The sequence below is a fragment of the Euprymna scolopes genome, chromosome 7 (genome assembly GCF_053919585.1).
Source record: "Euprymna scolopes isolate OS-2025 chromosome 7, ASM5391958v1, whole genome shotgun sequence".
NCBI classification, from domain to species: domain Eukaryota; kingdom Metazoa; phylum Mollusca; class Cephalopoda; order Sepiida; family Sepiolidae; genus Euprymna; species Euprymna scolopes.
The window spans coordinates 26,751,030-26,765,038 of NC_136488.1; the positions used below are offsets into that span (position 1 = coordinate 26,751,030).

General features: G+C 36.0%; 1 protein-coding gene across 2 annotated transcripts in view; it reads left to right on the top strand.

Annotated features, from left to right (window-relative positions):
* Positions 1-11,251, top strand: part of LOC145279665 (EF-hand domain-containing protein 1-like) — a 208,936-nt gene extending 197,685 nt beyond the window's left edge. For both annotated transcript variants that reach the window (XM_080130919.1, XM_080130918.1), the window contains exon 5: positions 10,983-11,251. In XM_080130919.1, coding sequence (XP_079987045.1) covers positions 10,983-11,078 — 96 coding nt within the window. In that variant the 3' untranslated portion in view covers positions 11,079-11,251. The remainder of the gene's footprint in view (positions 1-10,982) is intronic.
* The last annotated feature ends 2,758 nt before the right edge of the window (positions 11,252-14,009 follow it).

Genomic DNA, 14,009 nt, shown 5'->3' on the forward strand with positions numbered 1-14,009 from the left:
CGCCGGAACATCCAAGTGGTCTCTTGGTGCTCGTTCTGGTACTTGTGCAGTATACCGACTCTTCGAACAAATGCATTTCAGGTAAAAGCACTGTCACATATTTAGTGTGATGCTGAAATTAGTATATATTCCAAGAATTACAAAAAGTGTTTCAGTGGAGAAATAATTATAAGTAAAAATAGAATTTATCGAATTATCAAGTTTTAATGTAGAAGAGTTGTGCGACCAATGCAGTATGACAAAGTGACTCATCTTCCTTGCTTTCCTTGAAATGTGCTATTGAGAAAATAGAGAATGTCTGACCACTAATCTCTACAATTTTTTCAGTGAAATAGATCTAGCACATCTTCTGGATCCTTTTTTGAAATTCATACTAGTTCAGACATAACACATAAGTATGTAATAATTTTTCACCTGAAATGTTTTGTTCAAAAAACCTGCTGTACACACAAGCACCTTCGTTACTATAAGTGACTGTCATCCAATATCCCATATGAACTGTGAAGTGTTAAAACTCTTGAAGTTTTCTTTTTTTTTTTTTTTTTACATAGGCGTCACCACTTATCAAGGCTGATAGGCCACTCAAGGATAAGGGTTAAAGAGTGTACAGTAGTCAAAAGGACAATATAGTAATCGATAGTAATGGAAGTTCGGTAAATTTGTTAACTTAAGTGGAACGGCTCATCAGAAACTTGTTCACGTTGGACTTGAAGACAACCATATTATAGACGGCCGGAAAGCAGGAAAACGGAAGACAATTCCACAGACGTGCAGTTCTAAGAAAGAAGCTTTGATCATGGAATCTATGTTTAGGTTTATGCACAGATAAAGAGTGGGAAAAATTATTGATAATGTTTTCAGCTAGTCTAGTGTTTCTTGTGAAAGTTTGGCGAGGGGGGACCATAGATTGAAGCTCAGTCGAGCACTTTCCATTAAAATAACGATAAAGCAGAGACAAACTCGCAACATCTCTTCTGTGAGATAGAGGTTGCAGGGAAGAGAAAAGGACATACCCAACAAGGCCACAAAGTCTATTTTGAACCCTATCAAGGCAGGACAAGTCCTTTCTAGCAGCTCCTGCCCATATGTGGCAACAGTATTCCATCCTTGGACGTATCTGGCTCTTATATAGATAGAGAATTGCATCAGCAGTGAGATATCTACTGGATCGATAGAAGGATCCCACCATTTTTCCAGCGGCCTTGGCAACAGATTTGATGTACGTATTCCATTTAAGATCAGGAGTAAAGGTCAAGCCCAGAAGCTTGTCAAAACTTGAGGCCTCCCCAAGACAAGAGCCATTCATTTTAATTGATGCCAGATGTGGATCAGAACGTTGATGATATAAAGATAGAAGCTTGGTTTTAGATGCATTAAAAGTAACCAGCCACTCCTTTCCCCATTGTACAACGTGCTCAAGATCAGAGGAGAGAGAATTGGAGAGAACTTGGTCGTTTACTGCCTTAGATGTGCTATTGAAAAAAGCCATAATTGTTTTTTTTCTGGTTTTAGTTAACCAGCAGTGATATTGAGAGCAGATTCCGCAATTTTTGACAGGGTGAAAGGATTGAAGCAAGTGATGTGCCACATGAGACGCTGTTCGACTCGGAAAACTAGGAGTATCAATGCTACTCTTTTGTGGTTTCACATGATTCTTTTCATTATCAGTTAGCAATAAATATTTACCCCTATTGTCTATCATCATCATCAGCGATACTGCTGTTTTTTGTTTTTTTTATAGTGTTAACGACCACGGCTCTCCAAATTGTAGAGTCATGGTAATCTCAAGAAAGACAAATAAAGACGGTAGTTTTCTGTTCGTTTCTGTCTTGATTTGGGGTTGCATCTCCCTCAGTGAGTTAAACATGTCCCCAGATACCAACCTGGAAATTTCTACGACTCGGCACAGTACATACAGCGCCTAGCCTTCCCAAATGGTCACCCATCTGGTACTGTCCAGGCTCATCGTTGCTTAACTTCAGTGATATGGCGAGAACTGGTGTGTCAACGTGATTATGCTGTATATTGCCTATCGTATTGTGCCTATTGTTACGTTTTTGTAAAAAAAGGTGTAACAAAAACAATAAATTTGAAGAAAAGAACATAGAGATCATTTTAAATAGAACATTTAATTTACCACACAAAATGTATTTGATACAAACAAAAACAAAAAGAATATTTTTTTACTTAGGTCGACTGCTAATGACAGAGAAGTGTTATGAGGGACGTGAGAGTATGCTTAGAGGAAATGAGCGTGGTAAGCTTTCTAATTCTCAAAAGAAATTTCAAATATTAAATATGTGATAGCTCTGGTCAGAGAAAACTTAAAAAAGTAGATACCCTTTGGTACCAAGTGCTTCTTTTGTATGATATTCTTTTGATTTCTATAGATTTTGGGCTTTTTTTCATAGATTATTTTGATTGGATTATTTATAACCCGCAAATCATGCCGGAGTTGTGATTAACTATTTTATCACAAAAACCTCCATTTGTTTTTTAGGGAGTACCAACCAGTAATAGAACATTCTAGAACCCTCTGGATCTTTCTTGAAAGTTTTCAAACCTATGGCTTTTTCTAAAACATTTTATTTCTGTAATGTTACACAGGAAACAACACATGTTATGCCTAAATCGCAAAGTAGACAAAGAATAGAAAAGCACTTCAACTCGTAACAACAACATTTATTTTCTCATTGTTACAACCATGACGTCACCCACGTGATCATCTTCTTGAGTGTCATTCACGCCTCCAATATGATCTCGAACGTTATCTACATCTCTTCTGTGATCGTTCTTTTTCCTTTTTATAGTCTTTTTTCTTTACTAGTGACGTAATTTTGAATGCATTTGCAGATAGCCGTCAGCAGTATGTTACATTTTTTTTTTGTTTTTCAGTTGTTACAGACTTTCATGGAAGAAAATTTTTCTGAATTGGTAGATAAGGCCTTTTTATGTATATAGGGAAAATATATTAAGCCCTCTAGCACTATCATTTTGTTACCTTGTATACAGTGTTATTTTTATTTCTAACTCATTATGAGGTTTCATACGAATTCTTACCAATGATCTCTTATTGGCATCAAAAAGCTGTGTTCCCTGGAGTTTGAGTGACAGCATGTCTCCTCAGATTTCTGATACACTCCACTTCTTTCCATAAGCATAGCATCTCACTTGGTGTTATTACAACAGCCGTTTACCGTGAAGTTCTCATTGATAACAACAGCATTTTTTTTTTAATTTGAATGAGAATATGCCTCTCCAAAATTCCAAGTCCAGTCGAGGTTTGGAAGTTTTCCATTCTCTAAAACCCATTTTAGCCACTTTTCATGGTACTAACTGATATTGATGTTACTGAGCTATTTAATTTTATTTGAAAGTTCAAGTGAAAACAAATCTCCTCAGATTTCCAGCACTCTCCACCTCTATCTATAACCTTTGCAAATCACTTTGTGTTATTGCAGCAGTCGTTTACCATTGATTTCTTACTAACAACGACTGTTGGTCATCTCTGAAATTTATAATTATCATTATTATTATCAATTCATTAGAAGTTCTCACACTGGGCATAATCAGTGATTGCTCACTGATAATAACCAGTGGTATTCCCTGGAATTTGAGTGACAACAAGTTTTCTTTAATTGCCATCTTTTTGGATAACCATTGCAAATGACTTTGCGATATCGCAACATATGCTTACCATTGATCTTCACTGGAATTGGGGATGGCACTAAGTTTCCAAAGGTCCCACTCCTCTCCGTACTCTTCCAATGAAGGTCTGGTTAGTACCCTCACTTCTTGATCTTTCCATTCTCCTTGACCCTTCATAACTATTTTGTGTTGTATCAGCCAAGGCTGGTGCCATCTTTTTATTATTATTATTAATTGTACTCACTAGAAGTTCTTACACGGGTCATAATCAGAGATTATTCACTGATAGCAACCGGTGGTATTTCCCAGAGTCTGGGTGACAACAAATTTCCCCAAATTTCCAGTACTCTCTACTTCTTTCGATTAACTTTGCAAATCTCTTTGTTTTATTGCAGCAGCCGCTTGCTATTGACTTCTTGCTGGCAATGGCTATTAATCTTCAATGGAATTTGGGTGGCTACAAGTTTCCTCAGGTTCTCAATTTTTGTTTTGCACTAATCAAGCGGAAGTTTTTTAGTGCTTTTTCTCCTCGGTCTTTCCATCCTCCTTGACCCTTCATGATTATTTGGTGTGGAGTCAGTTTATGCCAACACTACCATTTTTGAAGAGGAGGCGTAGTTAACGTAAAAGTTTGTGGTTTCCGTTTTCTTGGTTAAAGTTTGTGCCTATATCCATTCTATGGAGGCCAGGCGTGAACGCAGACCTCACAATTTTATTATACCATCCCTATTGAAGTTGAAACATACTTAGCAAAGTATCATTATGTACATCTATATCAAAAACAATTGTAAACTTTTTTTTTAATTTTTAAATTTTTTATTTCCATACTTTGTGGACCAGGCTCGTATGCAGACCCCACAATTTTAATGAATCATCATTATGCCAGATCAAACATACCCATTCCTGTGTTTCGATACATCTTCTATCATTATATGTGATCAGTTTTCTATAATCATCATCATCATCATCATCATCATGACGGGCTCCTTGTCTGGACCAATGTGACTCTTTCTCTCCAGAGTTTCGTGTCTTCCATCAGTTGCCTCAGATCTTCAGGTTCACAGTTGGCGTTGTGTGCTATTTGTTGGATGTACGTGGATCTAGGTCATCCTCTGCTTGCGCATCTGTGTCGTGGAGTCCATAGCAATACATCACTCACCAATTCATGCTTGCTCCTCAGACAATGACCGGCAAATCGTAGGCGTCTTTCTCTGATGGTATTAGATATGGCAGATAGGTTGCCATAAAGTTGCTGCTTCGTGGGATGATTTTGCCAAGGTATATTTAATATTGTTCTTAGCATACGGGTGAATGTGCTGTCTAGTTTTCTTTCCAATCATTTGGTGAGTGTCCAGGTTGTAGCACCGTAAACAAGGGCAGACTCTACTACTGCCCTGAAGAACTGCCTTTTCAGTTTGTCAGCCAGTCCCGAAGTCCATACTGAATGTAGCCCATCCAATGCGGTCCATGCTTTTGAGATGCAAATTCCGATATCTCTCTCTGTGGAAACTATGTTGCTGCCCAGATACATAAACTCAGCGACTTCTTTCAGTGTTGATCCAACCAAATCCCTGATCTCTCCTTTCACATTGAAAGTCATAAACTTTGTCTTACTCGCATTTATGTGGAGAACAATGTCATTTGCAGACTTTTCTAGCTTACGTAACAGTGTTTGTACATCAGCAGTGTTGTTCGCAAACAAAGCAATATCGTCTGCGTAATCTGCATCAGTTATGTGTGCTGATTGATAACGTCTGTTTCTGGATTCATTTAGGGTGAAGCCTAGCATGTTGTGTATATCAACAGAGGTGCGAAGTACAAAGTCAAGACAGACAATGAAAAGAAAAGGGGCAAGAGTATCTCCTTGTAGAACCCCAGTGCGGATGTCGAAAAATTCAGTGTCCCCATTTGGAGACCTGACCATTGCTCGAGTGTGCTCATATAGCATCATGATAGCATTAATGACTTCATTTGGAATGGCATATGCTTTTAATATGCTGGCCATTTTTCCTCTATGTACAGAGTCGAATGCTTTGGAGAAATCTACAAAGATCATGACTGCCTCAATGTTTTTTGATTTGACTCCTTCAATCAGTCTCCTAACAGTAAGTATTTGACTAGTAGTAGAGCGATTCTTTCTAAATCCATTTTGGTTCTTCCTGAGCACTTCTTCGATCTTTGGTTGGATACGGTTGAGAAGCATGGCATTGTAGACTTTTGCTGCAATTGGAGTGAGTGTTATTTTTCTGTAGTTGCTTGGTATGCTTAGGTCACCCTTCTTGGGGAAGGGAAGTATGCATCCTTCCCTCCATATATCAATATAACATACCTCCTGAAGTATGGAAGACAGGCGGTTTCAATGACATACTTCTTAATTCTGTATATAATCAAATCAAAAAAAAATTCTATAATAGTCAACCATATAGGAGCCTGTTCATGACCACACACACACACACACACACACACACACACACACACACACACACACACACACACACACACACACACACACACACACAGATATTCAGCTTTATATATATATATATATGTATATATATAAACCCTGTGTATCGCTTTATTGCAAGTCAATATTTTTTTAATTTGGAAATTGCTATGAAACACAGAACAATGAAATTTGGTACACTAAAAGAGCATAACAAGGTGCCTTAGTTCCCTGATTTTTGTGGAATTTGAACCAATATTTGGAAAATTATGCAAATTTGTCTATTTTCTGGTAATTTTAAGTGTGTATCACTTTATTGCAGGTCTCCCAAAATGCCTAAAAAGGGTCGATTGACAGCTAGTGAAAAGGAACGTGTTGTTGCAGACTTTACAGAAGATTTATTTCTCATAGATTTAGCCAAGGAGCATAAAAGAGATCGAAGAACATTGTTTTCATTCATTGAAAATCCAAACATCAAACGAAAATAAGAAACATAAAGAAACATAAGAAAATCAGTTTCTGCTTGTAATGTTAGAAAAATTCGTTGTCAATTTATCAAGCAGCTGGGAAGCAACAGTACTGCTATATTCTACAAGACTGGAATACCAGAAAGACACACTACAATGTCTTAAACGAAATTGTAAGAAGCATTAAGCCCATAGCAAGACCTGTTTTAAACCAAACTCATAAAGAAAAACGTTTGGCTTGGGCTCAGAAATACATGAAAACCAGCTTTGAAAATATTCTTTTCACCGATGAGGCCAGAGAAACTCTTGATGGACCAGATGGGTGGGCCAAAGTTTGGAGCTCTTGGATTCCTTACCCCTCATCGATTCCCTCGTCAACAGGGAAGTGGAGGTGTCATGTTTTGGGCTGGAATAATCTGCGATGAACTAATTGGGCCATCTCGAGTGCCAGAAGGTGTCAAACTAACAAACCAGTCTTATATCTTATTTTTAAATGAGCATTTGTCACCATGGCTTGATGACCTTCCATTGGCATCATCGCAAATTGATTTTTATGCACGACAATGCGCCATCCCATTCAGCCAAGGCTATGACATCCTACCTTAAGTCATCGGGCATTATTCGAGAAATTTGATGACATGGCCACCTTGTTCTCAGATATAAACTCAATTGAGCAGTTCTGGTCAATGATAAAGATGAAAATTTATGAAGGAGGTGTTTAATTTTCGTCGAATTATGAACTTTGAAGGAAGATTTTGGAAGTTTCCTATAGTATTATATCGTCTCAAATCCGCCGATTGATCATCAGTTGACAAGAAGCTATTCAAAATGATTTTGAAGCATGGGAGTTAAGTTGATAAATAAATATTTCCTTAAATAAAATAATGTGAAATTCGTTCTTTTTTGGTTAAAATTGTTGCTGGATAGGTTCTTTATTTCATATAAATAGGAATATGAAGTTAGAATATTCTTTTATTACCGAAAATATACATTTTTAAACACTTGCAATAAAGTGATATACACTTAAAATTAGCAGAAAATAAAAAAATTAGCATAACTTTCCAAATATTTGTTTAAATTCCACAAAAATCAGGGAAATAAGTAACCTTGTTATGCTCTTTCAGTGCACCAAATTTCACTTCTCCGCATTTCATAGCAATTTCAAAATTAAAAAATATTGACCTGCAATGAAGCGATACACGGGGTTTCCTGAACAGAAGCGTGTGCTTTATCCCAACTATCATCAATGGACCTAAGGTAATCTTGCCAAGCTAATTAAAACCTTTATTTCAGTAAAGCAACCGGCCCTGACGGTATTCCAATTATAGTACTCAAAAAAATTCAACCAGAACTAGCGCCCATACTTACAAAACTGTTTAAACGTTGTCTCAAGGAGAATTGCTTCCCATCACCCTGGAAAATCTCATCAGTATGCCCTCTATTCAAGAATTCTGGTGATCACTTATCCCCCTCTCAGTACAGGCCAATAAGTCTCCTATGCATCATGAGTAAGTTGCTGGAATATGTGTTAAACAGAGAAATCAACCATCTCAGCAAAAATAACCTTCTTGGTTTCCATTCTACTAGATCTACAGCAGATGTGCTTACAGTTATATCCAATATGATTAGCGAATCCCTCGACAGAGGCAACCTTTCTAGAGTAATTGCTCTTAACATATCAAACGCCTTTGAAAGGGTATAGCATAAAGGTTTACTTCACAAGATCTCCAGCTATGGTATAGCGGGAAATGTCTTCTCAATTATTAAATCATTTCTCTCTGGTAGGTTCATAAGAGGTGTAGTTGATGGGAAAAAATCAGAAGCTCACAGTATTAATGCTGGAGTCCCTCAGGGGTCCACCCTGGGCCCAACTCTTTTCCCGATCTACATTAATGATCTTCCAAATCACATCCTTACATCATTAGTAGACATTTATGCTGATGACACTACCATCTATGGTAGCACATCTGAGACTGTAAACAACCAAGTTCCCTCTGATTCTCTCTCCTCTGATCTTGAGCATGTGGTACAATGGGGAAAGGAGTGACTGGTTACTTTTAATGCATCTAAAACTAAGCTTTTATCTTTACATCATCAACATTCTGATCCCCATCTGGCATCAATTGAAATGAATGGCTCTCGTCTTGGCGAGGCCACATGTTTTGACAAGCTTCTGGGCTTGGCCCTTCTCCTGATATGAAATGGAACACGTACATCAAATTTGTTGCCAAGGCCGCTGGAAAAATGGTGGGATCCTTCTATCGATCCAGTAGATATCTCACTGCTGATGCAATTCTCTATCTATATAAGAGCCAGGTACGTCCATGCATGGAGTACTGTTCCCACATCTGGGCAGGAGCTGCTAGAAAGGACTTATCCTGCCTTGATAGAGTTCAAAATAGACTTTGTAGACTCGTAGGAGATGTCCTTTTCTCTTCGCTGCAACCTCTATCTCACAGAAGAGATGTTGTGAGTTTATCTCTGCTTCATCGTTATTTTCATGGCAAGTGCTCGACTGAGCTTCAATCTATGGTCCCCTCTCGCCAAACTTTCACAAGAAACACTCGTCTAGTTGAAAACACTATCAATAATTCCCCCCACTCTTTATCTGTGTCTAAACCTAAACGTACATTCTATGAACAAAGCTTCTTTCTTAGAACTGCACGCCTGTGGAACTATCCTCTGTTTTCCTGCTTTCCAGCTGACTACAATCTGATTGTCAAGTCCAACGTAAACAAGTTCTTGATGACCGTTCCACTTAAGTTAACAAATTTACCGAATTTCTATTACTAACGATTACTATATTGTCCAATTGACTACTATACACTCTTAACCCTTATCCTCGAGTGGTCTTTGGGCCTTGATAAGTGGTGAAGCCTATGTAAAAAAACATATATATATATATTAACATATATATATATATATATATATTAATATATATATATTAATATATATATATTAATATATATATACATATGAGATAAAGTGTTTGTGATCTCTAGTTCTACATCTAATGGAGTTCATAACTATATATGATGACTAAGGCTATGACAACAGAATATTCTTTTCATTGTTTTGACTCTCGAGTATATATACGACAAAGTTAGACACAGTTAATCAATCGAAAACCACATCACTCTATCTAAAAGCATATGACATTAACTGATACTCAAGAGTCAAAATAATGAAAAGAATATTGTATTGTCATAGGACTAGTGATGACGTCTTGTGTGTATGCACATATATATTTTTAAGTATGCATAAATTATAGATACTGTTCAACAAACACAGGCAATAACCATTTACAAATAAACAGTTCTTTACACAAAGGAATGGATAAAATCTTTCTTGGGTTTACATCTGGCCAAACAGGGAAACATACATTTCTTCCATTGGACCAATAATAATAATCGTTCATGATTAGGTTCTAGCGTTGTCTGGGGACTAACAATAGAACATTAGGTCATGTGGCCTACTTTACGCATTCAAGCGTTTTCTTTTAGATTTTAGCTGTTATTGTCTTATTGTTGTTGTTTTTGTTGTTGTCTTATTGTTGTTGTCTTATTGTTGTTGTTATTGTTGTTGTTGTTGTCTTATTGTTATTGTCTTATTGTTGTTGTTGTCTTATTGTTGTTGTTGTTGTCTTATTGTTGTTGTTGTTGTTGTCTTGTTGTTGTTGTTGTTGTTGTTGTTGTCTTATTGTTGGTGTCTTATTGTTGTTGCGTTGTTGTTGTTGTCTTATTGTTGTTGTCTTATTGTTGTTGTTGTTGTTGTCTTATTGTTGTTGTGTTGTTATTGTTGTTGTCTTATTGTTGTTGTCTTATTGTTGTTGTGTTGTTGTTGTTGTCTTATTGTTATTGTCTTATTGTTGTTGTTGTTGTTGTTGTTGTTGTTGTCTTATTGTTGTTGTTGTCTTATTGTTGTTGTTGTTGTTATTGTTGTTGTTGTTGTCTTATTGTTGTTGTCGTCTTATTGTTGTTGTTGTTGTTGTCTTATTCTTCTATTATTATTATCATTTACTCACTAGGAAAAGTTACATTGATTTCTCATTGGCAGCGACCATTGGTTTTCACTGGAATTTGGATGGCAATAAGCTTCCCTAAGGTCCCAGTCTTCTTTACACTCAACCAGCGGAGGTCTGGCTAGCGCTTTCTCTCCTTGGTCTTTTCATCATCCTTGACCCTCATTATTATTATTATTGAGAATTGGCTTGTTCTACTCAATAAAATAAATGACAGTAAATCTTAATATTTCATGGCTCTTATCAGTATTTTAGCATATGTCAGCAGCATTATGGTCTGGCTGGTTCCAATTCCACATTGAATTTCAAGCAATCTTTGAGATTGTTTCCAGCCTTTTAATCATAATTGATGCTCAATATTTTTTTCACTTTCTTGATTTAACTTTTGTGTTTCTTTCTACAGGACTTTCTACAAAGTGAGGGAATCGAACTTGCTCCACCCTGTATAATTCCACCAGACCCGTACACAAACTTAAGGCAAAAATCTTTGAAGCACTAATCCACTCAGACAGCATTAGTTTGACGACCAGCTTGAACAGGATTTTAAAATGGATGAAAAAGTGCTTATCTTTTATGTGTCTCTTTAAAATAGAGCATTTTATCTATTTTTTTTTTTGTTTTTGAAAAAAATTATTTTGAATTTATAAAATAAAGCAAACAGGTAAAATGTTATTCCAACTGTTTAAAAAAAAAATTTTTTTTTTTTATTAAACACACTTTAATTCAGAGGATTTATAATCCATATCATTCAAACGATTATTCTCATTTCAGATGTTTTTCTTCTTCTTCTTCTTAATAATAACTAGCTGGACGCCAGGCGTTACCCGGTCCTACAATACGCTTAAACATGATATTTTAATTTATGCAGATTATTATAGAATCAGTCCTCTATTGAATATTATGCATTACGAGGAATAATTTGCCCGATGGAATAATTTGCAAAAAAAAAATAAATAAATAAATAAAATATATAATAATGATAATGTCGTTCATCAAATTCCGTCTGTGTTTATTTAAATTAAGCTTGACAATGAATGCCGTGAAAACTCACTTCTGATTAATGTTTAGTTTTAAAATATGCAAATGAAGAAATGATTTGCGGCGATTTTAAAGGGTACCTCTTTTATTGTAAACTAGCCTGAGTGCCCGGCGTTGCCCAGGTGTTTGAAGGTGTGTGTTTAGCAAAAAACAAAAAACAAAAACAAAAAACGTGGTAGTAGGCGGGCAGGCTCAAACCCATACCATGAAGGAGGAAAAGAATGTGAAAAAAAAGATCATGACGTCTTTGTTGTTGTGCCCATCGCCAAACCGGAATTTATATTATAGATATAATATATAATTTATATTATATTATAGATTAAATTCATTAATAAGAAAAAATTAAAATGGTGAGATACACCTGGGCTTGAACACGGAATCATTCGATCAGTAGTCGAATGCTCTACTACTATATATCCAGATGTCAGGAAAGCGGTCGTTTTCTAAAAAGAAATTATTTGTTGAGATTTTATTATCCCCCTTGCCGGTGCAACCTAAAATATCCCCCTGTAAAAATTCTTTCTTATCTATAAGAAAGAAAAACTATTTTTAGGATCGGATTTTTCAATTTTCGTTACGTATCGGATGATATTCTGTACAAAATATACCTAAGAACACTGCCAGACATATAAATTATCTTTATGTGAAATTTGCAAAAGATAGGCTCAGCAGTTCCAGAACCTATAAGGAACTCTCTGCCTCTCTCTATCTCTCTCTCTCTCGCACACACAAAGTGACTTTTATATAATAGTAGAGATAAAAATAATAATGATAATGATGATGGTGGCACAGAAAAAGAAGAAGAAGAAGAAGAAGAAGAAGAAGAAGAAGAAGAAGCAGAAGAAGAAGAAATAACCAGTTTTAAGTGGCAGTCTTCTAGATGTGAAGGTTCAATCTTCAGTATAAAGAACGGAATAACAAATTATTTAAGATTTCTACCAGATCATTACTGATGGAAAGAAAGCTAGCTGAGAAAACAAGGGATAAATAATGACCTGGCCAGAGATAAATTAGTTTGGAAGTTCATTGCTAAAAGTCATCCAACACATGCCAGAATGTAAAATGTACGTTAAACTAAAGATGATGATTCCATTTGAAATTCCATACACATTTCCAAATTCGACAAGATGCACCTGAAGAACGTCAGAGATTACATCAGCATAATAAGAACAATAAGTCTGAATAATCCAAATTTATCAAACATGTTTCATGTTTTGTGCAATATTCCAAAAAGACCTAAATTTTAATTTTTCTTACTGACATATGCTATTTTAATTTGATTAGATTTCAATATTGATATAATGATATACTTGTTAAAGATCCATGCATCCAAAAAACCTCGAGGGGGTCAAAATATAATGTAATATATATGATGAGTTCAAATCAAGGGAGGTAATTACATCCATTTGTCATTTGGTAAAAAGAGAAGTTCTTGATGTTTTAATTGCTATATTGTCCTCTCATTAATCTACCACATGGGAACTCCAATATCATCATCATTTATTGATAAAGATGAAAGCAACATTTCCCACACTGTAATAAAGACCAATGTGTATTTATTCGTCTATACACACACGTATCTAAATGATGTACTTCTGTCCCATAGCACAAAAGTTAGTGAATGCAAAACATGCTAGACGAAACTATTTCAAGTGGTGAGATGAAAGCAACTAGCAAGTCAGACAATCACCTCAGACTTACACTTGACCAGAAATTAATTTGAAAAGAAATCCTCCACTCTGAATAAAAAGTCAATGGTTGGTGGTTTTTTTTTTTTTTTTTTTTTTTTTTTTAAGTTTCAGAAATTATAATATTAATTTTGTTCTATAGAGTTTGGAAAATTATAGCCTATTGCTCAAACATGAGCAAAATACTGCCTCACTTCCCTTAGAGTTTGACCTCTTTTGTTTCTTTGAGGTGAAGTTGTTTGTAACATTATAACTACCCCCACCCGATCTTATGATCACACAGGAAGCATTTAGGAGATGGTCTTTTGTGCCTTGTGCTTCTTCTCAGTGGTACAGTTACTAGGTTTCTATTTGAAGTGTCATTGAAATAGCCATCAGATGAAGACATGCCAGAACAGATCATTGGCAGGCCTGGTCGCACTATGGGTCGCAGATCTTTCACATGACATGAGTTTCCGTCGACTGATATGTTCTGTGTACTGATAATTCCAGTCACACGTTCCACTCCATACTTGTTGATACGTCATCTGTGAGGAACCTTTATCCACACTTAGTCACCCATATTAAAGATAGTCCGCTGTTAATTATGTGTTGGTGCTGATTTTCCATTGATCTGTTTCAGCGGATACCAATAGCGGTACCAATAGAGCATGTTGACAAGTGCTGTAGCAGAGGAAATATCATTCTTTGACATGACATTGTAT